Source organism: Protomyctophum parallelum, assembly GCF_964188405.1.
Source record: "Protomyctophum parallelum genome assembly, chromosome: 7".
NCBI lineage: Eukaryota > Metazoa > Chordata > Actinopteri > Myctophiformes > Myctophidae > Protomyctophum > Protomyctophum parallelum.
Window position 1 is genome coordinate 46,636,782 of NC_139705.1, and position 27,634 is coordinate 46,664,415.

Below are 27,634 nucleotides of genomic sequence, written 5' to 3' on the forward strand. Positions count from 1 at the left end.
ATACACCTTGAATCAAGCAACTTCAAAACCAGGGGTGCAAACAAAACGCAGAATAGACAGTAAAATTACCCCAGAAGTGTTTTAAAGTGAATTACCCCTTTGAGTTGTAGATGATTAATATGTCAATGTTATAGATCATAGGGTCCATTTGGTTCCACAGTCAAATTAGTACTTTTGTACCGTGTAGAGACAATGATATCATAGTTCAACTTCATAGTGTGATCACCAATGACCGTCTCGACCACAACACAATAATTTGGATTCTAATATAGACAAGGATTACTCTTTAAACTTAAAGACTATCGTTTGTCTTCTTCTTCTTCATCAGCGGCAGCAGGTGTTGACACTGAGGGTCGCCCACCCGCCCCTGGCAGGTAAATAAAACTTTAGGGCAGGTGGAGTAAGTGGACAAGACCTTTGGGCAAGTAGAATCTGACCTGTACTTGCCCGACGGGCAAGTGGCTCTGAGACCTTAGTGTCAACCCCTAATCATCATCATCATCATCATCATAATCATCATCTCTAACCATGTTGTATCAGTGTTAGACTGATGGTAAAATTTTCAGAGGGAGAGTATGGCCAGTGGCAATGTATGGATATAGTGTGTCAGTGAAAGTGTGTGTGAATGTGTGTATGTGTGCGTTAGTATCAGGGTCAGAGAAGGCCACCCTTCCTTCATGCCAGTCCAGATGGACTCTGATCCTCTGGGGTTTCTGCCTTAATGAGAGATCAGTGTCTGACCCTGGTGAGGAGCGGGCTATATATTTACCATCATCTAAAGCTATTCTCCAGAATGGACCGCCTCCCTTTCCCTTCCTCTGAAACGATTCTGCCAACACGCCTACTGACCAGCATGTGTTGTCTCTGACCTCAACATCCCAGCTGTGAGTCCCTGAGTTAAAGCCCTCGGAACCCAGAACATCGCCATAGCAGTCAAACCTCTCTGGGTTGTCAGGAAGTTGCTGTCCATTTCCCCTTCTCACACTGGTCAGATCATCAGACAGGATGTATGATGGATGGGCAGTGTTGGGGTCCAGAATGACAGGAGTGTAGGAGACGATGTCCTTCATCTTGTCCCAGACACTGAAGGTCAGGTTGCCCAGGTGTTTGGCCACATCTATCAGCGCTCTTGAGATCGGCTGTGGGTCCTGCAGTCTCAACTGGGCTATCTCGAAGTCCAGGAATGAGACGTTTTGCAGGAATGACACGTGTTCAGCTCTCAGCTCCTCCTCTATAGCTCTAATTGTGTTTGAAAGAGTTGAGACGACTCTGTTTAGACGCTCAGTCTTCTTCTTCATCATCTGAAACTTCTGCCACCCCTCCTCCAGCAGTGCAGTGATTCTGGCTCCCTCTTCCTCTTGTAGAAACTGATGCATCTTCTTAAACTGTGTCTTTATCTGCATCTCTGTGTACCGGGTCTGGAACTGAATGTGTGCTGCCGTTTGATCATAGTTTGTTTTACATTCATTAATAAGCTCTAGTTTGCCATGTAACAGCTGCAGCGATTTCTGGACTTCGTCTTTGTGATCAAGTGCCGCTTCGTCGATGGGTCTGAACCTGTGGTTGGTGTGATTTGTACTACCTCGGCACACAACACACGCTGGCTGTTGACATTCCAAACAGAACAGTTTCAGTTTCTCAGCATGCAAACTGCAGAGAACCTTAGACCCTGTTGAAGCTCTCTGATGTCTCTCCTTTATGAAGGCCTCACACACGTTCTTCAGAGCCAGGTTTCTGGGTGGATCCACCGAGTGTCTCTCCTTACAAACTGGACACTCTTTTATTTTCTTCTCTCTCCACCATTTCTGCAGGCAGTCTTTACAGAAGCTGTGGCAACATGGCAGGAGAACGGGATCTTTAAAGATGTCAAAACACACAGGACAGGAATAATCCTCTTCAGGAAGAGACGACTTGGAAGCCATTTGATGAGTGAAGCTACAAACACACTGTTCCAGCCAGGAAATCAGTCAGCCAGGTTCAAGTGGTCTGGGTCAGTCTGTCCTCCCTCACTGAAAGCTGTGTGTGATCTGAAGGTCAGAATAAGAACCCGTTTCCTGGCTTATCTCAGATGAGTCAGGCAAGAATGGACCAATGAACGAGCGTAAACCGGTATGTGGTGCCTGGTGTGGTGCCTTTGTCATAGTGGACTTTGACTTGTGCTATATGTGCTTTACAATGTCAGTGCAGTCATAACCTGGAAAACTAGTTTAGCTGGGAGACCGCAGGCGTTTCGTTTTCACAAGAAAAATAAACTGATCCATGTTGGCACGCGCCCCTCTATACAAGAAATCACAATCTTTACAATGTATGTCTCACATTAACCCTTTCACAGCGATAAATGGTAAATGGTGCATTTATATAGTGCCTTTATCCAAGGCGCTTTACATAGATAGATTGTGCATTACATTCACCCATTCATTCATTCATACACCGATTGCGGCAGAAGCCATACAAGGTACTAACCAGCACATCGGGAGCAATTTGGGGTTCAGTGTCTTGCCCAAGGACACTTCGACATGTAGACAGGAGGAGCCGGGATTCGAACCGCCGACCCATGGATCATTGGACGACCTGCTCTATCTCCTGAACCACAGTCGCCCCCACGATAATGAAGGTTGCCACAGGATGAGTTTAACATTTAAAACAAACAGCATTGCCTACACTGCATATACGCGAACAGTATCAGATAGCCTACGTGTGCTAGAGTGAGACAGGACCTTAATCTTGATTTCCATTTAATAATTTTGTCTCTCTGCGTCTCTCCACACACACACACACACAATGTTTCCATGATAACAGTTGCGCTGCTGCGTAGATTCGGACGCCGTTTTATCAACAATATTCAAGTGAGATGCGTAAGTTTTATGGACTATATTACGCCAATATAGCTTCCAAGTCAGACTTTGTCTTCATAGACACAGCTGTCCTGTGGCTGTAATATGGACCTTCTCGGGGTGCAGTCGCAACCCCTTTCATGTCCAGTCGGCGAAACCTCAGATATTTGGAACGATGAGATCAACAAGACAGCTAGAAATAATGTTTACTATAACACCTGCCTTAATGGCAAAAAAGTGGCAGTGGCTAAACATTCAATTAAAAACATTACACTTTTTTTTGAAAAACAATGGATTAATGGACAATGGATTAATGGGGTGTATGAGAGGTGAAGTCAGACAATGAAAGAATGAAACAGAGGGTGATGTCATCTATTGAGAAGGATCTGTTTGCTGCCAAGCAAAAGGAGGGCAGAACTGACCAAGTAATGCTTTTCATCAATCGAGATTAAAGTGTTTCAAAGTCTCCAATGATAACAACTTCAACTAGAAAGGTGCAATTCTGGGAAATTGCAAACCTGATTGCACTGACGTGAGCCGCGAGGAATCCGTTTGGAAATATATTCAGTCTCTATATTAGGACTACAGATTGTGATGCATGTCGTGAGGAATCCGCTGTCTTGCCATTTATATTACATAATAATATGATGTCACTCCTGTCCGATTGGACATTATAATGTGTCCAATCAGAAAAGGGACAGAATTTTGACTTTTAGGATTACAGAAAAGGTTACAAATCCAGCGAACTCAATGAACAAAGAAGGTTAACAAAAAACAGGTTTACTATAATGTGACATAAATGTTCTCTGACAATACTGTGTTGCCTACAGCAACCACACTAATAACACTCCACAGTCAGGCATAATCCATGGAAACTGTTGATCCACAGTCTGGGGGTCTGCAATCAACATCTGACCTCCAAACCAGCAGCTCAGCAGTCAGCTCTGATCAAACATAAGTGAGGTGCCCATGCATCAAACTACTTGCAACACTGGATTCCTGGATCATGATGCAGAAATAACATTTAATCATTCATCATGTAGGCCTAGTACGCATCTGTTTTTGTTCCAACATACCAAGTTATATCACATTTATGCATGGTTTAGACCAGGGTTCCCCAATTGGCTGCCTGCGGGCCTTGAGGCGCCCCCTTGTGGTCCCTTGAAGAAAAGTGCAATATTGAAGTGTGAGATTACCATATTGACAGTAACCCTTAAATCATATGCAAGGGCTTTTGGCACTGAAAGAGCTAGTGTACAAATGGAGAGTGTACAAATGGAACCAAATGGAACATAACAGGTCCATTTGGTTCCATTTGTACCCTCTCAGAGTTAAGTTGACAACGATTTTACGATAAAAATAAATAAATTAAAATTTAGGTCCCAGATATAAATGGCATTAAATGGGGGTCAGTAGCCTATGCATGTCAAACTGGGCATCCTTGAGAAGAAAAGCGTCCCGCACACTGTCTTTCACCGTAGTACCGTAGTAGTTTTATTAGATAGTCATCTAATAAAACTACTACTCTATAAGTGAAAGAGGGACCCTTTTCATCTCATGATTCGCATTTGGTTGCCGGCTCCGACGCACCTGTCCTTGTAGGAGTGCAAAAGGCCTTTTCGTTACAAAACTGGGCATCCTTCAAATTAAAATGATGAGAATCACTGCTAGAGCACTGCCATATCTTTTCAACTGGGATCTTGCCCTGAAAATGAATTAATTCTACACTCTCAAGAGTTACAGAACTATAAGGGTCCATTTGGTTACCAACTCTATCATTTAGCTGGGGACCACCTGGAACCCCCTCAAGGACCACTGGTGGTCCGACCACTATACATCTATTCCAAGCTTAATTTATTCATGAAAAAGAAAAGAAATCTGCATGCGCGGACTCTGCCCCCAGCCTGGTACACTAGTAAAGATATTGACTGGGGAACCCTGGTTTAGACTTTCTCATCAAGATGGAATCCATGTTCACCTTAACGGAAAGAACCCACTACCACTGAAGCTACCTGGACAAAAATAACGTCATCACGTAACACTGTCCTCTGAAAAGCCATCAATCTCTATAATAACCATAAAAAAACTATAGTGGCCCTTTTGCTCGTGTAAGGTGAATCACTGGCTGCACTGATAGCGATAAAGACAAAATAGAAATCCCAAACACATGGAAGACAATTACTGAAATCCCAAACATGGAAGAGACTTGGGCCATGCTCATGCATTGAATGGAACCTGCCTGCCAACTACACAGTGGATGACTTCCCAGTTTCCAGGTTTTCTTCAGAATATTCTAAGAAGTAGGTCGGGAGTGGCTTATTGTCGGTAACAGCCGGTAACACGCGGGAGTCTGTCCCCGTTACAATGCGCTAGACCCCTGGGAGATGGAGTCTATCCCCGTTACAATGCGCTAGACCCCTGGAAGATGGAGTCTGTCCCCGTTACAATGCGCTAGACCCCTGGGAGATGGAGTCTATCCCCGTTACAATGCGCTAGACCCCTGGAAGATGGAGTCTATCCCCGTTACAATGCGCTAGACCCCTGGGAGATGGAGTCTATCCCCGTTACAATGCGCTAGACCCCTGGGAGATGGAGTCTATCCCCGTTACAATGCCCTATAGCAGGGGTACCCAACTGGCGGACCACCTCTTTGCGGACCACCAAAAAAATAATATAAATAACATCAGATGGTACATTTCTCATGTGAAATTGCTGCAAAGGCCCCCAAAATGTCCCCCAAGGGCCCCCAAAATTCTGGCGCGCGCTAAGCACGCGCGCAGTGTGGCCTGCCAGGGCGTATAACTCCCGGCCTGATTTAGAGTTCCACTCCGGGCCTGCACTCTGCACCCCATTATTGGTTGGGTGGAAGGCGATCTGATTTGTATAAGCTTGGCTTGACAATACTAAACGGGCATAGAGCCCCGCTCTCCGATGGACGCCGCGCATGGGACCGGACCTCGGTCTTATTCAAAAAATTATTTGTGGACCTTCATCATTTCTAGTTGAGGACCCCTGCCCTATAGACCCCTGGGAGATGGAGTCTATCCCCGTTACAATGCGCTAGACCCCTGGGAGATGGATTGCTGAGGTGGAGCGCCACACCTACCATCAGCTCCCAGTACTTCCTGCACGACTTGCTGCACCAAGCCTTGCTACGCTGAGTTGGCGCTGCCCGGGATCGAACCCATGAACTTGTGGTCCAAAGGCGAGAGCTCTACCGACTGAGCTACCCAGACACTCTAAACAGTATATTCTAAACAGAACACAAAGAAAATCTCATAACGTAGCATGTCGTGATGTGTTTGAGCTTGTAGATTAGCTTTTTTTATAATGTAGTTTTACTGTGGTGCAGTGGCTCAGTGGTTAATGCAAACATCTTTCATTATCACACTTTGAAGTCCATCAGTATACAGTATATACAGGGCTAGGCCTAGATATTTCTGGTAATATTATTGACCACTTAACTTGGATATGTGGCAAAAATGTAATATTTATGAAAATGTCCATCACAAGATGGCATGGTACAGTATGATGACCCCTGAAGGAGAGGGAAGGAGCAGTGTTGTTTTCGACAAAGACGAAAAATGTTCGTCGACTACCTTTATTCACTAACGAAAACTAAATGGAAACTAAGCTATGATGACTAAAACTAAGACTAAATATACTGACAATTCCGTCAACAAATTAAAACTAGACTAAAATGTTAGGAAGGGACTAGTGGACAAGAGATCCAGTGTAAGTCATTTTACACTTGGTTGCATGCTGAAAATAGCTCACAAAGCTCACAATGCGGTGTCAGCTTGTAGATCTGCTATTCTCAGCATAAATCTGCCATTACAACAGCATCAAGGCACGCCAAAATGCATTTTTGTCGACTAAATCAACTGTAGATTTAGTCGACTAAAATCTCATGCCATTTAGTCGACTGAAACTAGACTACACTAAAACATTCCGGGTGACTAAAATGTGACAAAACTAAATTAACACTATTCCAAAGACTATGACTAAAACTAAAATAGAAACTTGCTGCCAAAAACAACACTAGGAAGGAGGAACAGAGGTGCTGCCACCAGGCCAAAACTATTACAACCAGGGACATGTAGAGAATATTATAGGATATGTGGCTGCCTGGAATGTCTAAAATTACACTTTTGATATACAAACTTACAATGTGTCGCACTATGACACACTATGAGCTTGTAGATCAGCTCCTTTGAGTGTGCTACAATGTGCTCAACCAAGTTTAATCAAGCCATTACTGGAGATGCAGGTCGGATATCTACACCGACTCTCACAGGGAAATCCGTTCAACATAAGATTCAGCATTCATCAGGTACAGCATGGAAAGGGGCATTTGCATTTTTTTCACCATAGTAAATGCTGAATTCATCGTCTGGAGAGAGAGTGCTTTTTACAGATGGGGTAAAGGGCAGGGGCCAAGACCCCGGCGATGTCTACTGGACGGTATGTGTGCATTTGCCTGATTAGGGTTAGGTTTAGGGTTATTATCACAAACTCCAACAGCAGCAACACAACTGTCCACATCATGTCTTGAATTGCAAATAAAATGTAGAGTTGTTGAATTGAAGGCTGTTATAAAGCCAAAAATCTAACTTGAACATTGAAGGACGTAGCAAACTCACACATAGGCTAATTAAAGGGACCAAGATCCACATACAGTACACTGGTCTTGTGAAAACTAAATACCTTTAACAAAAATCACACACTGTAGAAAATCAATTATTGTCACGGTCACTTGCATTGCACCCAGTCATTGGTTCCCAATATGACAGGAATTGAGAAACAGCTTGAATCACATTAAACATACAATACAACCCAGCCACTTGTATTGTACAGTTACCATCCAGCCACTCTACCCCTGAGCCATGCACCGCCGCCACATAGAGCAGCAGCAAAGACAAACAAACACACAACAAACCAGGTTCCTACCTTGGGCCGTCTTCCACTTCCATCAGTTGTGTAAGGTGATGTCCAGGGTCAATCTCTAGTTCACCCACGGCTTCCAGCGATGTCTCCAGTCATCTCGTTCCTCCACAGATGCCATTCAGAGGCACCATTCATAAGTGGTTTCCTCATGTCTTTAACCCATGATGACCTGCCTAAGGACATAGTCCAGGACTATGATGAAGAGGAAGGGGTCGAGGGGGTCCCCCTGCAGCACGACTGCCAGGACGTTAACCTTCTCACTGAGGCCATCACCTTGTACAATGGCTTGGAGTGCGTTGGGAGGGACCTGAAAGAAAGAAAGAAAGAAAGAAAGAAAGCAAGAAAGAAAGAAAATGCATAGCCAATTAGACATTAGTATTTATTATTCTCAGTTGCTTACAAACCAAGAAACATTGCTAAAAATCGAGTCATTCTTTTCTTAATTTGCAGATCTTGAAAAGGTCATTCATGTTTTCATTTGACCATGTGTCTTAGACTTAGACTAGTGCACAGTTTTCTCCCATCTTCAACTGTTTAGAATTCAGGTAGGTTATCATCAAATTATAAGTGATATAAGATACACTAAACCTTGCTTGCAGTTAAATGAATACCTAGCCCCTCTCGGAACCCTCCATAAAGCTTTTCTGAAATGTTGATGTCGCTTTATTGTAGGGTCCCTGTTCATAACTATATTTTCGTATGGGAATTTTGGAACGCGGACATAAATATGCTCACTAACATCGTATCTGCGGCGTTTGACGGCCTTTTTTAGTTTAAGTTATTCTGAATTCGTGAACTATAAGTACCTATACAAACCGCTTCGAATATCTCCTGTGGCGCGGAAGCCGTTAAGTATTTTTAATCTTTGTTTGACCGATTTGGTCGCTTTATTTCTTCTTGTTTGTTTACCGTTTATTGTACCGCCTCCCGGTGTGCGGTTGGCTTGTGCGGCTACGTCCCTGCCTCTGATCTGCTCTGTCATAGCTATAGCGCCACTAGCTAGCCAGATAGGCGGTACAATGTGTCAATAAACAAGGAAGGAAGAGAAGAATCAAAGCGACCAAATCGGTCAAACAAAGATTAAAAATACTTAAAGGGATTGTGACATTTAAAACACATTTTTGTAGATTTTTTGGCTTTTTTGGCTTTTCTTGACATCAATTTCACCAAAAAAAAACGAAGTTTGAACATTCAGTGTATTCTCTGCTGTCTGGACTCTTGTGAATAATTATGCAAAAATGTCTCATCTGGTTGGACGGCAGAGATATACGTAGATCTCCGCTAAAGCTCCGCCCCCTCCCCTCTGCTCCCTGCCTAGTGCCTACCCTCTCTTCTCCGCTTCCTCATTGTCGACCGCGACTTTGTTTCTTTGTAATACTTACTAATAATGGCTTATAGAGAAAAATCAATCTGCTCTGTTGTTGGCTGTGTCAATCAACACAAGTCCTTACACTGGATACCAACTGGCCTAGATGACTCTTTTATTTTTGACGACGTTCCTACCACGTTGTCAAAGAAGCGCATCTTGGGTTGACAGGAAAGGGGGAATTACCGACATCTACAGGCTAAAATAATGTGTTTTTCCATGGCTTCTCAGGATGAACTTTGCACAAAAACTCGTGTCAAGAAATACTGGAGTGGAGTTGAGTGTTCAAACTTTTTAGACACGTTTGAAGGACCATGGCCAAGACTTTTAATGTTGTTAAAATTATGTTATAAATCATGTCATAATACCTTTAACGGCTTCCGCACCACAGGAGATATTCGCAGCGGTATGTATAGGTACTTATACTTCACATATTCAGAAGCCCTCACACGAAAAAAAAATGTCAAAGAGCGCAGACAGGCCGTAAACACAGTGTTTATGTTTTATTATGTCCGCGTACCAGGTGGCAGGATACTGCTGGAACAGGACCCCATGGTCTGTGTCGTCAAAAATGTCAGAAACTTCAGTACCATTGGGTTCTGCTTGGAGGGCTAATGAATACCCTACTTCAGCATACTACCACCAAAATCACACCTGTGTGAAGTGAGTTGTGCAACTCTGTGTGGGGGTCCCCGTGGTGGTTCTGTGGGCTTTATAAATATTTGTAACAAAATAACTGCATACTAGATCTTGCAACATTCCTTTTTTTTCCATTGTGTGAAAAATAACAGTTTTGTACGTGTTACCTCCTGAAAATATTCCAAATTGTTTTTTGAATTTGTATTTTGAAAATAGCAGATCTACATGCTCTGGATATATCATAATGAGCTTGTAGCTCGGCTGATGTTGATAACTAATTTGGCAGGGGACCACCTGCAACCTCCTCAATGACTCCTTGGGGTCCACGTGGACTGACTGATAACCACTGCTGTAGTTTATACACTATACAGCAGATGTGGACAGTGCGTGGGCAGATGAAACGATGCAAAGACTCGTTGTGAGTCGAGTAGCCTACCATCAGTGTCTTTGTAAGTTTGTATGCAACGTCATGTCGCTGGCTTCCATTGACAATTAATTGTAGACTATAGACTGCATCGTTTAATCTTCCCGTGTGAACGCAAGTTTAATATGCAACATAACTATTAACTACCAAGTAGCTGTCAAGTGTCAACTGAAATGTGCCTGCGCGCGCACACAAACACACACACACACACACACACACACACACACACACACACACACACGCACCAATACATCAACATTAATCACTGCACAGCTCACAACAACAAACAAATAAACAATTCAGCTCTCTATTGCAGCCTAAATATTAATATGAGTGCTAAAGCAGCTAGCCTGTGCGTAGCTAAACTCACCTGGATAATAAACTCAGTTGGCGGTGCAGTTCATGGATGATAATTAACTTCTCTTTCAGCTGTGCCAGTCTGCCACACATGAGGTTTAGCAGTCTATTGTTTCCTTCAACTCGACTCTCTACCCAACTTCTATGAGGTTTTCTCCCTGGAAATAAAAACGTCTGTGTTTCCGAGGCTAGGTGTAACATGACATTATGGTTATTTCGCTCTTTTACGTCTCGCGTAGGTGTGTGTGTGTGGGGGGGGGGGGGGGGGGCGACGACGACGACAAGGAGCATTTAAAGAACCCGCTCCCTGCTCCTATAGACCGATTCCGTACCGGTTTCATGGTCGCAGCCTACGTATTTCCTGTAGGCGGACTCGACATAGCTGCGGGAGTAAAACCCTCACCAGGCGCACCTCTTCCACTACAGTGAACGGCAGAGTGACTGATGTTAGTTTGCCTCAAACTTTACTCCTTTACCTGCTTTTTTACTAACACTAACGTTACAAAGATGCCCAGAACATCGAGATGAACCTGTGTAGTTTATGGCTGCTCCAACAGTAGTGGCAACATAAAAAAAAAAGAAAAACGGAATGTCTAATATCCACCGCTGTGGCGGAGACCAGAGCCATTGAGTAATGGTTGAGGCAAAGCAGTGAAAGATACATAACGCAAGTCTTACCCAATACCAAATCTTTCTGTTTATTAACACAAGGCTGCTGTACTTTATACCTCATACTTTAAATGCTTAGTATGAGGTATAAAATACAGCAGCCTTGTGTTCATAAAACAGAAAGATTGGGTATTGGGTAAGACTGAAATTACGTATCTTTCAGGACCCTTCACTGCTTTGTCTCAACCATTACTCAATGGCTCTGGTCTCCGCCACCGAGGTGGATATTAGACATTCCGTTTTTTTTTTTTTTTATTATGTTGCCACTACTGTTGGAGCAGCCATAAACTACACGTTCATCTCGATGTTCTGGGCATCTTTGTAATGTTAGTGTTAGTAAAAAAGCAGGTAAAGGAGTAAAGTTTGAGGCAAACTAACATCAGTCACTCTGCCGTTCACTGTAGTGGAAGAGGTGCGCCTGGTGAGGGTTTTACTCCCGCAGCTATGTCGAGTCCGCCTACAGGAAATACGTAGGCTGCGACCATGAAACCGGTACGGAATCGGTCTATAGCATGACGCAATAAACTGTGTTGCCATGTCTGTTTATTCTAAGCGAGGTTGGGCTTGGTTTTCTGTAAAGTTGCTTGTAAATATTGTGGTTTGGGATTTTTGGGGGCTTGTTAGCAAACAAGGATAATGCAGTCAAAGTAAAATAAAACAAAATAAGCCATAGAGTAGCCGTGACTGTTTCATGTAATCAATTCCCAACAGATCCCCTCCAAACCTGTTGTTTTGGGGAGCGCTGGTTTCAGTTTTTGATTGATTGATTGAAATCTTTATTAACAGTTTGTAGAATTTACAGTACATTTAAAGCACGAACTCAATACAAAGACTGTCAACTGTGAGTGGACGACCCAATTAAGCATTACACTTGTTTACAACAGGGTTCACATTGTTCAATTCATCAGTCCATTCAATCTCTCTTGTGTGTTGGCAAGTGAGATCATTAGGAGACATTTATACTTCAAAGTGCAACAGTATTGCGCACAGAGAACAGCTGATATACAAGCTCACATCGCATCGCGGATGCGACTTTTGTGAGCATAGAGGTCTGCGTGTGCGACACCATCGCGGGACGAAGCATAGATTATACTTGATGGGCTGCAGGTGCGCGTGCAGCCATGGACAACCCACTGGACAACCAGGCTGATCATGTAGCTGTAACTGTTTTGAATTGCTATTATTGTTCAACACAACAGAAACCAATGGATTACAGTATATATTTCAAGGGCAAGAGATCACAATAAAAATCCCAATCATTCTTCCTCCACACTGGGATAAAAACAGCACCTGAAAGTTTGATGGGGCATTTAGAAACCCATCCACCATGCAGTGACATCATTGTTGGGCAGATACATTTTTAAACAAGATTTAAAAATATATAGATTTAGATTTGTAGTATCGTGCGAACGGTGGGTTCCATTATCGCATTGCAACTTTTAAGGAATAGAAAGCCTGCAGTTTCTATTGATGCCTCTGCCATGCTTTGAACCGTTCCACTCACCAGATTCACTGCATTTCTGAGCATAACACTGTACCTACAGTATCTTTGTCTTTTCAGCAGCCCAGGCACTGGTCCAAGACTCTTAATACTGTCCTGAAATGCCAGAAATGGAGAGCTGTTTATATAATCTGTTGCAAAGGTGCAACTCCAATTCCCCTTTGTGCCTGCTGGCAATACAAGCCAAAACGAATTATTTGGGGTGTTTATTCAGTCGGTGTCATTGCCTAAACTGCTTTTATCTGGTGATCTGAAATAACATCTTGAGTACGATTTGAGCTTTAGATATGAAAAAGGAATCTCATATTTCGTCTCTGTCGGGTGGAAACCTGTTACTTTTCAGGATTAAAATTCAAAAGCATCAAATGTAGCAGATCTACAAGCTCAAAATGTCGCTCAAAGCTCTGCCAATTCTTTTTTTTGGAAAATAAATAAATAATACTAATTTATAGAAATGGGAAGGGGAGGGGGAATACAATAATCTTAATGACACAAGATAAATAAACAAACATGCTGCATCTCTCATATTAGGCACCCGGCAACAAATAACCCCACATGTGTTGCATCTAGTTCTAGTGCATCTAAATAGTTGGACACACTGTGGCTTTCCAAGCAAAGGTTTTGCTTTGATCTTAGCCCATATTATTTACCATGCCGTGGTCCCACTTTTATCCTCCTGAGCTAAATATACACTCTACTCTTGCTGTGCCTGGCAGAGGGGCTGCCTCACTGTCCCATACACGTGAGGGAGCGACACCCTCTCTTTCTCACTAGGTTTATGGCCTGTATCATGGGAGGACAGTTTTAGAGGCTATAGTATACTACCAACCCAATGCAGTGTGTATACGGAGGGAGCAAAACGTGATGCTCCTGAATTCACCCCCTGACCCCCATTTCCCCACCTATTATAGGCCTAACTACTCCATCACAACGGTGTCTTGAGATGGAAATATCACATCTATGTCATGATCATGCTCACAACATATCAGCCCAGGACTCAAGCCCAATTACAAGCTCACAGCATGGTGCGAGTTAATGGAATTTCTTAGATTTTTCTTTTCGTCAAGAAATTACTGGAAAAAAAGACTTTGAATTTTGTTTTTAATTATTATTATTTATTTATTTTGCTTTTTTGGGAATATTTTTGGAACAAAATGTACGAAAAAAACAACAAAAGGGACCCATAAAAGAAAAGGTCTGTGAACCCACAAGTCCTGAGGTCGACCCAGTGTTAGGGAACCAGTGCTTTAGACCATTCTGGGCCTTATGTTATACTTTAGCTATTAAAAAATAGCAGATCTACAAGCTCATAGCTTGTAGGTCTGCTATTTTTGAAAAATCGTGAAAATGCGGCACAAATCTTTAAATATATATTCTTTCAGAAGACTTTTTTTATTTCGACGTCAGGCCTAAATGGGTTAGTCTAGTCTAGTGGACCCGTCCCTTTAACTATGGGGGACTATTGTGATTATATGACTATTACACCATGTTAATTTCAAATGCAGTTCCAACACCTCATCAAGTCAAGTGGTTTGGTATAACAAAACTCTGTTCATTCTATATAGCTAGGTAGCTGTCGCCATCTGCTGGTCGTAGAAGGAAATTGAAGGAATACAGCATCACAATCATTTTAACCACTTTACATTGGCTAAAAACAAGCTCACAGCAGCTCTTGTACATCTGCTATTTTTGGAAAATCTTTAAAGTATTATAGAAATTGTCTATTCTTGTTGTGGTGGTCCCTGGCACAGTCAGCACAGAACATTTTCGATTTGGTTCCGCGACCAAATAGGCTACAAATCAATTTAGGGATCCTTGACTTGAAACATGTTGAGAATCACTGATATAGATGGTAATCTAGTTGTGTTCAGTCATGTGGCAGATGCAAGGAGTACCCACAAATAGTTGAATTAACCACTTGAACCATTCACCAGCTCCTATTTTTAGATTTGCATGAGCTGCATGCCATAATTATCCAGATTAAAACAAAACAAGGTTTTAAATACTTTATACGTTGTGCGCAATGAATTGAGAATATATGAAAGTTTTCCTTTTTTAATTATATTCCGGAAGAAAATGAACTTTTGCATGATATTCAATTTAATTTTTGAGGAGCTAGCCCCAGGGCTCCATCCTCGTCCCCTCCTTTCTTCCCCAATACACCAAAACATGTATTTGCTGAAGATGCTGATCTACAAGCTCCCACTTGTAGATGCGCAATTTCTTTATTGATGTTTGCCATTATGACGACAAGCCCCAAATAGGTTTGGTTCAGGCGATTACAACAAAAACATTGAAAATGACCCAACATTTGTTTCTTTTCAGAATTTTATTCTTGAAATTTATTTTATAAAATCTCATTTACGTTTCAATATATATAGAGATATTTATATATATATATATATATATTCGTTTTTATTTTAGTCGTTTTTATTTCTTTTCACTCACAATTTTGGCTATTCCCCCCCCCCCCCCCCCCTGTATGCCCAGATTTTGATCGTAGGGGTCACTATTCTCCCTTCACACAGACATTGTGCAATGATCCTCAGTGCCAGGATGGAGGAGGGGGGGGGGGGGGGGGGGGAGAGAGGAGTGTGAAGACAACAAGTTTAAAGCGCATCATGACAGGTGTTTGGGTTGAATAGAATAGTCCAGTGGTTCCCAAACTGGGGGTCCCCAAAACGATTTTGCGGGGGTGCCCAGATGATTATCTTAATGTGCAACATTGTTTTCTCACTCAACAGTAAACAAAACAACCTACAGTAGAAGTGTATTTGCTCATTTGTAAAAGATGTAGACCCCGTTTAATATCAATTTGGTCAAATTGTCAAATATTCCGTAAGAAAAAAGGCAAGCATTGTGAAAATAGACGATTTACAAGCTTCTAGTTCGGCTATTATCACAATATCTACCTGTGAAACAGAGTCAAACTAAATGTTTGGGGGGGGGGGTCGCGGCCTGAACAGTATGGGAACCCTTGCCCCATGTGTCATTGCGCTTTAAGTCTGATTTAGAGATTGTGTCATATGGTGCGGTCGTGGGCCGAAGAGAACTGATTAGCTCTCGAGGTATCGACGGCACCATACGATAAGAGCATAAATTAAGCACTTTAAGGGGGGGGGGGGGGGATTTGGGGCCTTGTACAGAGCATGCCAATAAAACTGTGAATTGGGGGGCGGGGTGGGGGGGGTATAGTTTAGGAGCTTGGGGGGAGGGCAGGAATCACATACTACAACCACCACTCTTAATACCAGTAATATAACCACACAAAAGGGTCAAAGAATAGGAGTAACCAAACCACTTATTCCACAATGACTTGAGCAATGTTTGGAATGGGTAAAAACAAGAACAAAAATGATTATGTTCAAATGGCTCAATGTATTGCATGATAGAGGCAAAAAGAAAACAAAAGGTGTTGTTCCAACCTTCATCTCGTATACATTTCCCGTTTTCCCATGCCTATGACGAGTCAATCGATCACAAAAAGATAGACAAATGCCCACAAATTTAGCAGCAGCCACAGAGACTGTTTAGCCCCGCACACAGGTGCACACACGCACACACACACACACACGCACACACACGCACACACACGCTCGGTCCGTTGAGATACAATGAGCACAGGCCTAGACATATATCGTTGTTCTGTGATATGCAGGAAGGCTCAAGACTTTTGTTTAATTCCAATGTTTTTAAAGAGTTACTGGAACCAGGCTAAAATTGGGCTAGATTGGGCTAGACTTTGATTTCTCATACTGGTATTACATTACTACATCAACTGCTCATTCAGGCGGACAACAATATTCTGTTGTCTATTCCAATAGGAACTGTTCTGTTCTTCATTTGGCAATATGATCATTTTTGAAATATGGCTCAATTTGTACTTCAAAAAATCATCGTCATTGCTGGTATGAATTGCTAAGAACACAACTGAGCAGGTAAAATATCGATATTTATACTTGTACACGCCATTTCAGAAAAGCTTCTTCATATAAAAAAGAAAAGACAAAATAATTGCACAACTCCCTAAGGTCACTCGAGACATTTGCAGTATTCCAGTTGTCTAAAATTGATCTCACAGACCATTAAATTAAATGAACTACTTAGTGTCTTACAATCCATTAGGGATGGGACAAATGAACATTTCAAGTCACGGTTTTTGTGGCCAAAATAATTGTGATTAACCATCTAATCAAAATATGCTTTAAAATGGCAATTTAGTTTACTACTTGCACCCCAACGGGAAGCCAGAAATAAGGGTGTAAGTGGTACCGGATACTGTATGCAGCTTGGCAAAAGCTAATTGATCCCAGTGTACGGCAGAGGACAATTTCATGATAAATAATCATCCCATCCCTACTTATGAGCACTTGCTATACAAAGCAACTCAATCTAGTTTTGAAGGAATAAGGTCAAGAAAATATAAACTGAAAACATATCAAACCGCAAATCGAGGCCTTATGATCCCTAAATAACAGCAGAATTGTTAATACAATATTCTTTACCAAATAAAACGTGTGTGGTAGGTAATCCATCTGTAACTATCACGGGGCATTATATGTAATCAGTGCATGTAACCAGGAGTAAATTGGAAATGTGAGCACTCAGTAAAGAAAAATACATGGTAGTGTTCAACCCAAACATTAAACAAATAAAACAATAATTCAGACCTCCTGGATAAGACAGTTGGAACAAGCTTAAGGCATTGAAAGATTATATTTTTCCAGATCAAACCTACAACCTATGATCTGTTAAAAAAAGAAAGAAAGAAAAGGAATCTTTATTAAAGAATTGTGATTTAAAATTAGCCCTCGATGACAATGGACTACCGGTATGTGGCATATTGCATTACTCCCACTTAACTTAACTATACATGCAAATCCAATCCAATATTAATTAATTCGAACTTGTTTGCCTAGATTCACTTGCTATTTGAAGGAAAGAAAAGTAAAAACAAAGAAAAATGTATAACGGTTCTAAAATGTTAGTCAACACGTAGAGAAACCGTGCCTTATTTTGTGGAGAGATATCATTACCAGGACCCTCGTAATTTCTCACCTCGTTTTTTTTTTACTGTGAGAAATGTATGTCAAAATTACAATTTATTATAATAATTATTATTGTAGATGTCAACAGAAACCATCCCTTAAAATAATGATCATGACACATTGTCTGCCCTCAGGCAACTTCCTGCCAAGACCATTATAGCATCTGTGAGATGGAATTATTATTCACCCACAAGGTAGCTACTAGCTAGGCAATGTCAGGAATCTGATGCGTGAAATGTTACGTTTGGAAATGTGTGACTTTTATGATGTTAAAAATGGCATTAACTTTACAGCCTAAAAACTAGTCCATGCTGAGACGTCCACTTATAACGTATTTCCATAGATTTAATCGCTTACAAATTTACAACCGACTGAATCAACTTCTCAGTAGTTTACTTTGGAGTACATGCAATGTCTAGTAAGGTACTGTATAGCGTGTTGCAATGAGGAGTAATGCAATAAGATACAATTCTTCTATAGTTGTCCAGGAGTAGTTTAAAACCGTGGCTGTCAAAATGGGTAATCAAGATGAAGCCGTTTGAGGTAAAACAGACAAACTTTGTCAAGAGTACAGGCCTTAACCACATGAACCCTAAGGTGCCTATTCCTGGCATGGCAGCAATGCATAGCCCAACATTCAATGTAAAATAGGCAAACATTTGGTGAAAATAGCCAATGTACTAAGCTTATTGAGGGAATTATGCAGCTCACAGCCTCAGTTGCAATGCAACGTCACCGAGCTGCATAATTACCTCTATTCCACATGGAAATACAGAGGTGCCTTTTTCAGAAATCTGAGGCTAATCCGGACTACATTGAGAAAGTGGACTTAATCACAGACGCCACAGAAAACATCTCTGTTTTTCTGTCAAGAAAAACCCAGCGAGCTAACGGGAGAATAACTGGGTCAAAGCCAGACATGCAGCAGCACACAAGTCAAAGAGATTGCTGCTGCTGCATGGAAGAAAACAATGGAATCAATCAGAGAGCGCACCTCATCCATGGACAGACAGACCCCTAGGCGACCCCTGGTCAATTAGTATAGGGAGGTTTAAGTGGTTAATGCCGTTTAAAACCCAAACAACTTGTCAAAAGTAGATAACTACAATGATTTGACACTTTGCAGCGAGCTTGAGATCACTTGTGACTCCACCTGAGTCACTGATTGGGTAACAGGGATGCAACAGTTTCCAGTGAATTTCCGTGAATTTGTTTGTCGAAGTGACAAACAAATTTGTGGAACGCAGCGAATCAGGCTGGAAACCAGGCCAGGTGAGGGGGATTAAACAATTATTTTTGCAAACGAGAGTTGCGTTTAGAACGAGTTGAGTCCATATGACAACACCTGTCATGATATCGTCGCTGTTGGGTGAAAAAGCTTGCAGATCTGCTACTTTTGTGTGATGCTGTATGGCAATAATTTACGGAGAAAAAAAGAAAATATGGACAATATGGAGTTTGTGTATTCATCAGACAGTGTCATCGCCGAACATACGCTTGTCACACATATTGAGACGCTTGTAAATCAGTTATTAATCATGAGCATCCCTGTTGGATTTAGTCATGGAGGGCAGGAGGGAGGGGGTTGTTGGCAGTGCCAATTCAGCAGCAATAAACACGTGTCAAGTAATGCAACGTTTTATAGCAAAAAACAAAAGAAGAAAATCTGCAATTCCCAAGTGCATATTGAACCATGTACGGTGAACCATACGCTTTATTAATGCCCGATTTATGCTCCGTCGTGCGGCGAGATCGACCGAGAACCGCAGGCAGTTCTCACTGCAAGACGTGTCGCGTGATGATGATGATGAAGTACGAATCGAGCTTAAACGGAGAACTGTTGCATCCCTACTGGAGTGCTGATGACTGTGAGGTCACTCAGGCCAAGGGATTCTACTTGGACTGTGGCGGTTTGTCTGTAGGAACGGAATGTAGGAAAGGAGAGGGGTTTATAATAATGGACAAAAAATAACCTGGTAATTTACCGGTGCGTTAGCTCAACAACACACATCTCCACTGTCCACAAAGTCTTAACAGCAGCATTTAAAAAATCTCAGCCATATAACCAGACATTTGAGGGTTAATTTACAAGGCATTATATTTTTTAATAGACCACCGTATCTCAACATATGGTCCGGGGGCCCACCATGGGTCCAAATCGACCCTCAAGGGTCTTTAACTCTGAGAGTGTACGAATGGAACCAAATGAACCGTAACTCATTTGAACCGTAACGCATTTGAAGATGCGCGCGCATTCACTTGCATTCAATGGTCCGTGTTCAAATGCCTGTATCTCCAAATTGGCACAATGAATAACGTTTCTGGTGAAAACAAGGTTTTTCAAAGGCCGACAGCAGGCACTGTGATACTCGCGGTCGGGTTTTTTCTGCACCGAGCGAGAGAAAAACAACCGGTCAATACAGGCACACGCAGCACATTGTCATTGCAACATGCGGTTACGGATATTTGGCTCTTCAAAATAAGTGTTGCGCGCGATAGAACCTTGGCAATGCGCGATTTAATGCTGGCGGCAAGATGGTTAATTTAAGAGAGTGTACGAATGGAACCAAAAGGACCCGCTCCGTTTGTACACTCTCTTGAGTTACTGACTCATAAGGATTCCCCTTGGCATTTGGAGACCCCTTGGTATTCCCCGGGACCAGAGTGCTGAGGATCCAGTGAAGTAGACCACCTGGTCCCATTGTCTCGATAGATCCCTTTGTAATAATACCCGCCCCAGCCCCACGGACACGTCATCATCACATCCAGACACCCCATGCCCAGATAACAGTCTCACGTTGTTCTAGAGAATAGGAAAAATATATACTATGGACTTCCAGTGTAAATGTACTGCTTTGTCCCAGCCGCCGGGCCCCACTGTTTCTTTTTGTTGTATTCTTTCAAGTTTTAAAAGAGCTCCTTTTGTCACAATGCAAGTTCCAGAGGTCTTCTCTACACATATATGTATATTTATATATATATATATATATTAGAGGAATTTGTAGCTGAGATTGAGAAGTTAGGCAAAAAGTATTTAGGTTCCATTTGGACGGATTTCATTATTCCGTTAAATGAATCAAGCACTCTTTTCTTCGTTTTTTTCCCTTTGAGCAGGACAATGTTTCGAGGAGGAGGAGGAGGGAGTGGGGCTACAACGATCACATGACTACTCCAGAGCAAGGTTTAGCGAGGTAAACAGGAGGAGGAATAGATCAAAAGGCCTGAACTCTAACAAGGCAGAGAGGGAGAGCAAGATGGACACACACAATATGGCTCTCTGGGGCTGTGTGTGTGTGTGTGTGTGTGTGTGTACGTTCCATTCCAGGGCCTTACATCTGATAGCCAGAGAGAAGGTACAAAGTTCAGGAAGTGGGAGGCTGGAGAGAGGGAGAGAGAGAGGTAGAGGTAGGGTTGCAACTATTGAGTATCTTCTTAGCGATTCTTATATCAGTTATGTTTTCGATAAATCAAATAATCAAGACTCAAATTTTGTATTAAAAATATATATATCAACAAATCAACATTAAATATATTTTAAGTCTTATTTTTGACTAAATCGATTGGTCTGATTAACCATGTAAGACCAATTTGACACTTGTCGTACGCACAACAGTGATGCATTGTGAGCTTGTAGATCTGCTATTTTCAGCATTTCAATTATGACTCTTTTCTTATAAACGAATTAAACCAATTAGTTTGATTAAATGTTGCAGCCCTAGGAGGAGAAGAAAGTGACCAGGTTATTTTAGTAAGCAGGAGGATGAGGAGAGCTAAAGCGATAGTGCAAGACTACTTTTTTGTTTCTTTTAGAGGAACTACAAGGGGGACCAGGAGGAGGAGAAAGAGACATATATTCATCGGTACACCAGATGGGATATGGTGCCCGACTTGAAGTTGAGCTGATGGTTGGGCACGAAGCTGTGCTGCGGGGTCTTCCTGGTGCACACATCCTTAGCGTACAGGCCCATGCATGAGTCACACGACACCTTGGAGCAGTTCACGCAGGTGTGCGACGCGCCAGGCTTGTTGCAGAAGCCGCAGCGCGACCCGCCCACCACCACGCCCCCCACGCTCGCTCGCTCGCCACCCAGCGGCGTCCCCAAACTCCCCATGGCCACGGACTTGTTGGGAAACAGCTTGGTGGCCATGAGGGGCTTCTCCACCATCTGCGGGTGGGGGTGGGTGTGCGAGTGGGTCAGCGTGAGCGGGTGTGGGTGCATGTGGGAGTAGGAGTGCGTGTTGGAGTACACGGAGAGCTTCTCCTTCACGGGGATGTAGCCGTCGAGGGGCCGCGGGGACTTGGGGTGGTACTCCTGCAGGCCGCAGCACGGGGAGGGGTCCACGTCGTGGCACGAGGAGCACAGGATCATGTCGCAGCGCGGGCACGACGCCATGGAGCTGCAGCCCAGGCCGCAGCCCTGGCACTTGACGCTGCCCACGTGGGCGCTGTGCCGCCAGCCGTCCCTGGCGTCCCGGGGCTCTCTGGAAGGAGGCCTGGACGGGGTCTGCCGGCCCCCCAGCCCGGCCCCGCCGCCGCCCCCCCTCTCCGTGTACAGGTCGATCTCATCCAGGGAGGACAGGTGGTAGGAGGAGTAGGCGTCGGCCGGCGGAGGGGACTGGATGGGGAAGAAGTCTGCCACGGGGCTGTAGGAGGGCGGCGCTGCCACAGAGAACAGGGAGGACGAGGTGCTGGGCCGGATGATCTGGTCCTTCAGCTCCTCCTCCGTGTCCACGAACAGCGGCTCCTTCCTTAGGCTCAGCGACGCCTTCAGGACGGGCTTGCTGGCGGCGGCGTGCCAGTGGCCGGCGCCGTCCGTGACGTCCACGGACTTGGACGGCCGGCTGCCTCTCCTCAGGTGGTGGGGGTGAGCGGCAGCCCGCTCTATGTCCATGGGTCGCACGGACAGCCGGGCCATGTCCGCCCCGAGGCTGTCCCTCCGGCGTAGAGCCTCGGCACAGCCGGCCGCGTCATCCCTGCAGCCCCGGCGGAGCTCCAGGGCCTCCATCTCGGAGGCCGAGCCGCGGGCCAGAGCCACCACCTCCCCCAGCAGGCGACACTCTGCCTGGGCCAGGAACAGCTCGAACGCCAACTGCCGGAGGTGGCCAGCACCCCCCGGGTGCTCCCGCAAATGGAACTGCGAATCGTGGTCGCGTGAGTAGCCAATGGTGCGCATGAGGGATCGGAGTTCAGCATCGGAAATGGCAGATTGCAGATGATACACATATGGCCCGGTGAAGGTCTGGGAAAGAAATACAGTAATTTACACAATTGTAAGTGATGTCAGTCAAATCAGTCATATTAATAGTTCAAACTAAATCCACCCTTAATCTGAATGTATGGTAAATAAATGCTTTATGGTCTTAGATAACTGGACCTCATCATGATTTGTATCTGGACAGTATGACTGGCAAACACTTATTTTCTTTGTATTCTATTGCAATTCAAAATATTAATGCATGGCATGAATGTGTTAAGATGTGATGGATGCATGGTTTATCGTAATCACCCTTATGGGAAAAGGAGGAGGTGATGATGATCATAAAGGGGAATGCACAGACACACAACAAACATGACAATTCATCTGGCACTGAATCAGACTGCAGGTTGTGGTCGATGGCAATCGTTCAGGAGACCGTGCCACAACTGGGAATCCACATAGGCTTCTTTCTAACATGAGGTAGGGGTGTGTGTGTGTGTGTGTGTGTGTGTGTGTGTGTGATGGGTTTTTTGTTTTGCTGCTATTGAACAAGCAAGAACACCATTTGGAACAATTTGTCTGTTTGGCATTCAGTCCTGACCATTGTGCTACGATAAGGCAGAAAGTTGCTGGTTTGCGGGTCGGGTTCACGTGGCTGATTAAGATATATGTTTGCAGGTTGGGCAGTGAGGACTCGCTCTCATAATGTGTCGGGTCCACTTGGGTGGATGCAAGGCATTTATTAAAAAACCTCAACCCACACATTTGAGGGGCACTAGTATACTAGTATAGCCCCTCCTATGTCCAGCTTTTAGGGTTTGTGCACAAACAAACATTGTGTTAACACAAACATTGAATGCCATTGACAATGAATGGCCAGCGTTACAAACATTGTGAAAACACAGACATTGAAGACAAAGGTGAGGATGCAAATTGTGATTGGCCGGAATGAGATGATGTATGATGTGATGTATGATAAGAGCGCCCATCACTTCACTTCATGTTTTGTGTCAAGTTCAACTTTAGCATACATATATTCTACTGTGATAAAACTTGGATTAGTGCTAAACAAAACAACTAAGAAAATATGTTTAATAGGTAGCTGTGCTTGCTTGAATCATAGAGCCAGAGTTGAAGGTTATGACTCATCCATTATTTGTCATCATACAACCACAATATTTCAATGTTTGGTTACTCTGTCATTAATCTCTCAAGACATATTCTGTCAAAAGCAGTATCTGTCAGCACCACTGCCCTAAACATGTAGTGTTGTAGTGTTTAGACTAGTCATTGGTTAGACCAGTCATTAGTCCTACAACTACAATATATCTCAAACCCTCACCCTAACCCTATTAAACCTCCCACGGGTCTGTTTGCTAAATATGACTCCAAGCCTCTCAGATAAAAAAAAAAAACCTCTTTAGTTTAAATGTGTTTGATTTGGCTCACCCTGTTGCCATCATGTCTTCCTTAACGCCACAGGTTTTAGCGGCAGGCTTTAGTCAACAGTATTGATCATTTCTGTAGATCAATATGCACATTTGTAATGCGAGCAGATTGCTTTGATACAAACTGTCAAAGACTACCGTATGTCATATTAATCATGTGTCTGTTATGTTTGAAGACAAACTGAGTGCCCTCCTCTGTTGACAGATACCAAGTCTGTATCTAGCCAATGACACTACTAGCTACTTTAGTGTGTATATTTGTTTAACTATAATCATTGGACCTGGACGGGCAGAGTAATTGACAAATTTATCCACAACAATATTTGGTGTAATGTATACACAAATTAAATAGTTCTATACAAGCCTTCTATACAAGCCAAATGTACACTTGCGTGTGGCAAAGAACATGTACATAACTGCCTATGTGTGACAAACAAACACGTCCACATTAAGCATGACAACAAGATGAATTTAACCTCTCAGCAGGCGATGGTCATTGCATTGCATTCGCACATAGTGTCTGTGCCCAAGTTAACTATCAATCAACATTTGATAAGATAAACATCACATTCCCCAGATCTGGGAAATAGAGCCCAAGCAGTAATCCGATCTGTCACATCATAAAACCGTGAGGTTACAGTAGAACTACACAAGAATTATAATCTCTATAACAATCACTATACACACTGAGTCACAGCAAAGCAAATCTTGGTTCTTTAGTTTCTATGATGGCAGTGAGTGAATGCTAACTACTTAGGCAACTGAACAGGTAAGTAGTAAGTACCATCTTGGGCTGTTGTATGTATTGACTAATGAAAACACAAAACATAATTTTTTGAAATTTTGAATAAAGCTACCAACTTGTAATATTACTTCAGGTCTGAATAACAACATGACAGCTCTGCTGCGTCACGCAGTAAACCAAGCCCACCTTTATGATTCTGAACTCCTTCTTCCACGGGAAGAGCAGGAGATTGGTGCAGATGGTCTCCAGGGTGTGGAAGGCTCTCTCCAGGCCTCGGAGGTTGCCACCTCTTTGGCAACGCAGAGAGTTCTCCACCAGCTCGTAGAAGCGCACCATGCGGAAGCGCTGCCCCGGGTCCGGCTGGTAGGCCCCTAGCAGCGCCGTGGCGGTGGACAGCAGGGCCTCGCTGTCCTTATGCCTGCCTCTGCCGCCACCCGCCTCTGGGGCAGAGCCTCCTGCCCCCGTAGTTCCCCCTCCGTCCTCCAGACGTCTCTCCAGCGCCGCCACATACCTCCGGAAGAGGTCTTCTTTTAACTTGGCGTCCATTCGCCCGGCGGCGGCACCAGGCTATCAGTCAGCCACGTGGAACCTTTCTCAAAGAGCCTCGCCCCCTTTACCATGCCCAACACCGGGACACCGCATTCAAGTGCTGTTGTCTGCCGCCATCATCACACACTGGCACATGCACACGCACACACACACTCACAATGAGTGTTCACTCTTCCAAGTCTATTCAGCTGCACATCCTCTCCTGAAACAATGTGTAATTTAACGGATTGCTACTTTGAATTGGGGTAGCTCTGTGGCAGCAGCCTGCAGGGGTGCCCTACTAGGCTCTTACGGGGCATTTGGCTTGAAGCCCAAGTTTGTTTGTTTTTCCAGGCAGAGAAAGGCCAACGACGTGGTACAAAGCCAGGAGGTCCAAGAAGGTGAAAGGAGGCAGGGAACCCCTCCAACCCCTAAATGTTTGCAGTCGTCATGAGTTCAAGGTCACTGCTCACATTGATGTGACGATATACGCCCTCTTCTTACTTGAAGGCTGTAATGACAAGGTACAACATCAAAATACAATACAGAGAGAGGAGGGGGGGGGGGGGTATGAAGCATTTATTCATCCTACAGTATGCCATGTTTTTCTACTAGAGAGAATAGGATGATTTGTGACCAACAATAGAGAAAATTCAACATTCACTGGTTTTGACCGTGTAGGGAGAGCAATTATTGTGTGTGTGTGTGCATGCGTGCGTGTGTGCGTGCATGCGTGCGTGTGTGTGTGGGAAGATGAGATCATGGATAAGCAGCAGCACATTCTCTCTTCTTCATAGCACTATCTATGCACAAGCTGGCAAGAAGAGCGTCAAAAAAGGGATGTGACCTAAAGATAATATTAATATTGACAGATCTGTCCCAAACGCTATAATAAATATTTAAAAAAAATGAGAGGCGTAAACATGGTTTAACTGACAACTGTGCTGGTTGGTTCAATCTGTTCAGCAGATTGACAAACCTCAATATTATTGACATAATGCCATAACACTCGACACGATCCCCCCCAACATCCCTTTGACTTACAGTTACATTCATTCTCAAATGCGTCAGTGAACTAATTGACAACGACAGTACTGTACATTAAACCACAACATAAATCGTTGTCTGTCTTGCAACAATGCGTGCCAGCCCAGTGCCAGCCAGATTTAACCACGCTTGCTTCTCGTACACAGCGAGTCAGTGCGCTCCACTGATCCATCATGGGGTGGGAGGGGGCTCGCCTCGAACCGCAGGAGAGGAGAGGAGGGGTTCAGTCTCTGTATCTTCTGTTCTGTGGTGTAACGTTAGTTAGCCCAACAAACGTAATAGCGAGCATCCGTTTTTAGCTTTACTAGCCCTAGCCACGTACATGCATCAGCTATATGGATATGGTGGCTCTGATCTTGTGGGCGGGTTGATTATGAATGGTTTATGAATGCACGATAAGTGACATACATCCAGTTATCACAAACACACACTACCACACACACACCGCGGGGCCGTCAAGCCAAGTGCAAGCCGAGGCAGTGAACGCCCATTTCGGCGCAGATGGCTGGCTGGGGCTAACGTTTTTTGGGGGGGCTCCTCGGGCTAGCCAAACAGATAGCATTCATTTATCACCTTTAGCTGTTCGTATCGTCCGTCGTATCGGCCCACATTAACATATTAATGAGTTTAATTGCCGCGAATTAAAAGGCTGGTTCGTTTGTTTTAATGTCAGGACACACACATACCTTTTCCTCCTTCTCTCCGCTGCTAGGAAATTCCCATCGTTTCAGCGCGCGTGCGCACACAAATGTTGATTTGCCGTGGTCGTACGACGGTGCCGCGCGACCCGGAAAAAATGGCCGATCTACAAGCTCACGGTCGACCTCTTGTTACACTGTGTGTGAGCTTGCAGATCTGTCGTTTTTACCGTCGTCCGGCGAAG

The 27,634-nt window shown here is 43.7% G+C and overlaps 2 protein-coding genes across 2 annotated transcripts; both read right to left on the reverse strand.

Annotated features, from left to right (window-relative positions):
* Nucleotides 1-512: 512 nt before the first annotated feature.
* On the reverse strand, nucleotides 513-2,029 carry LOC310861797 (nuclear factor 7, brain-like). The gene has a single exon (XM_083769435.1). It carries the CDS (start codon nucleotides 1,920-1,922, stop codon nucleotides 543-545), a length of 1,380 nt encoding a protein of 459 aa, XP_083625561.1. The 5' UTR covers nucleotides 1,923-2,029; the 3' UTR covers nucleotides 513-542.
* A 19,086-nt stretch (nucleotides 2,030-21,115) lies between these two features.
* spata2 (spermatogenesis associated 2) lies at nucleotides 21,116-27,461 on the reverse strand. The gene is made up of 3 exons (XM_083768843.1): nucleotides 27,438-27,461; nucleotides 25,363-26,215; nucleotides 21,116-23,025 (listed from the first exon to the last, which is right to left on the reverse strand). Exons 2-3 carry the CDS (start codon nucleotides 25,720-25,722, stop codon nucleotides 21,640-21,642), a joined length of 1,746 nt encoding a protein of 581 aa, XP_083624969.1. The 5' UTR covers nucleotides 25,723-26,215; nucleotides 27,438-27,461; the 3' UTR covers nucleotides 21,116-21,639.
* Between the last annotated feature and the right edge of the window lie 173 nt (nucleotides 27,462-27,634).

Bases quoted from the DNA above. Each gene is read 5' to 3' on its own strand.
- LOC310861797 (XM_083769435.1), bottom strand. From the start codon at position 1,922: ATGGCTTCCAAGTCGTCTCTTCCTGAAGAGGATTATTCCTGTCCTGTG.
- spata2 (XM_083768843.1), bottom strand. From the start codon at position 25,722: ATGGACGCCAAGTTAAAAGAAGACCTCTTCCGGAGGTATGTGGCGGCG. The intron at 23,026-25,362 runs GTGGGCTTGGTT...TTTCTTTCCCAG, and splicing joins AGGAGTTCAGAATCATAAAG to ACCTTCACCGGGCCATATGT.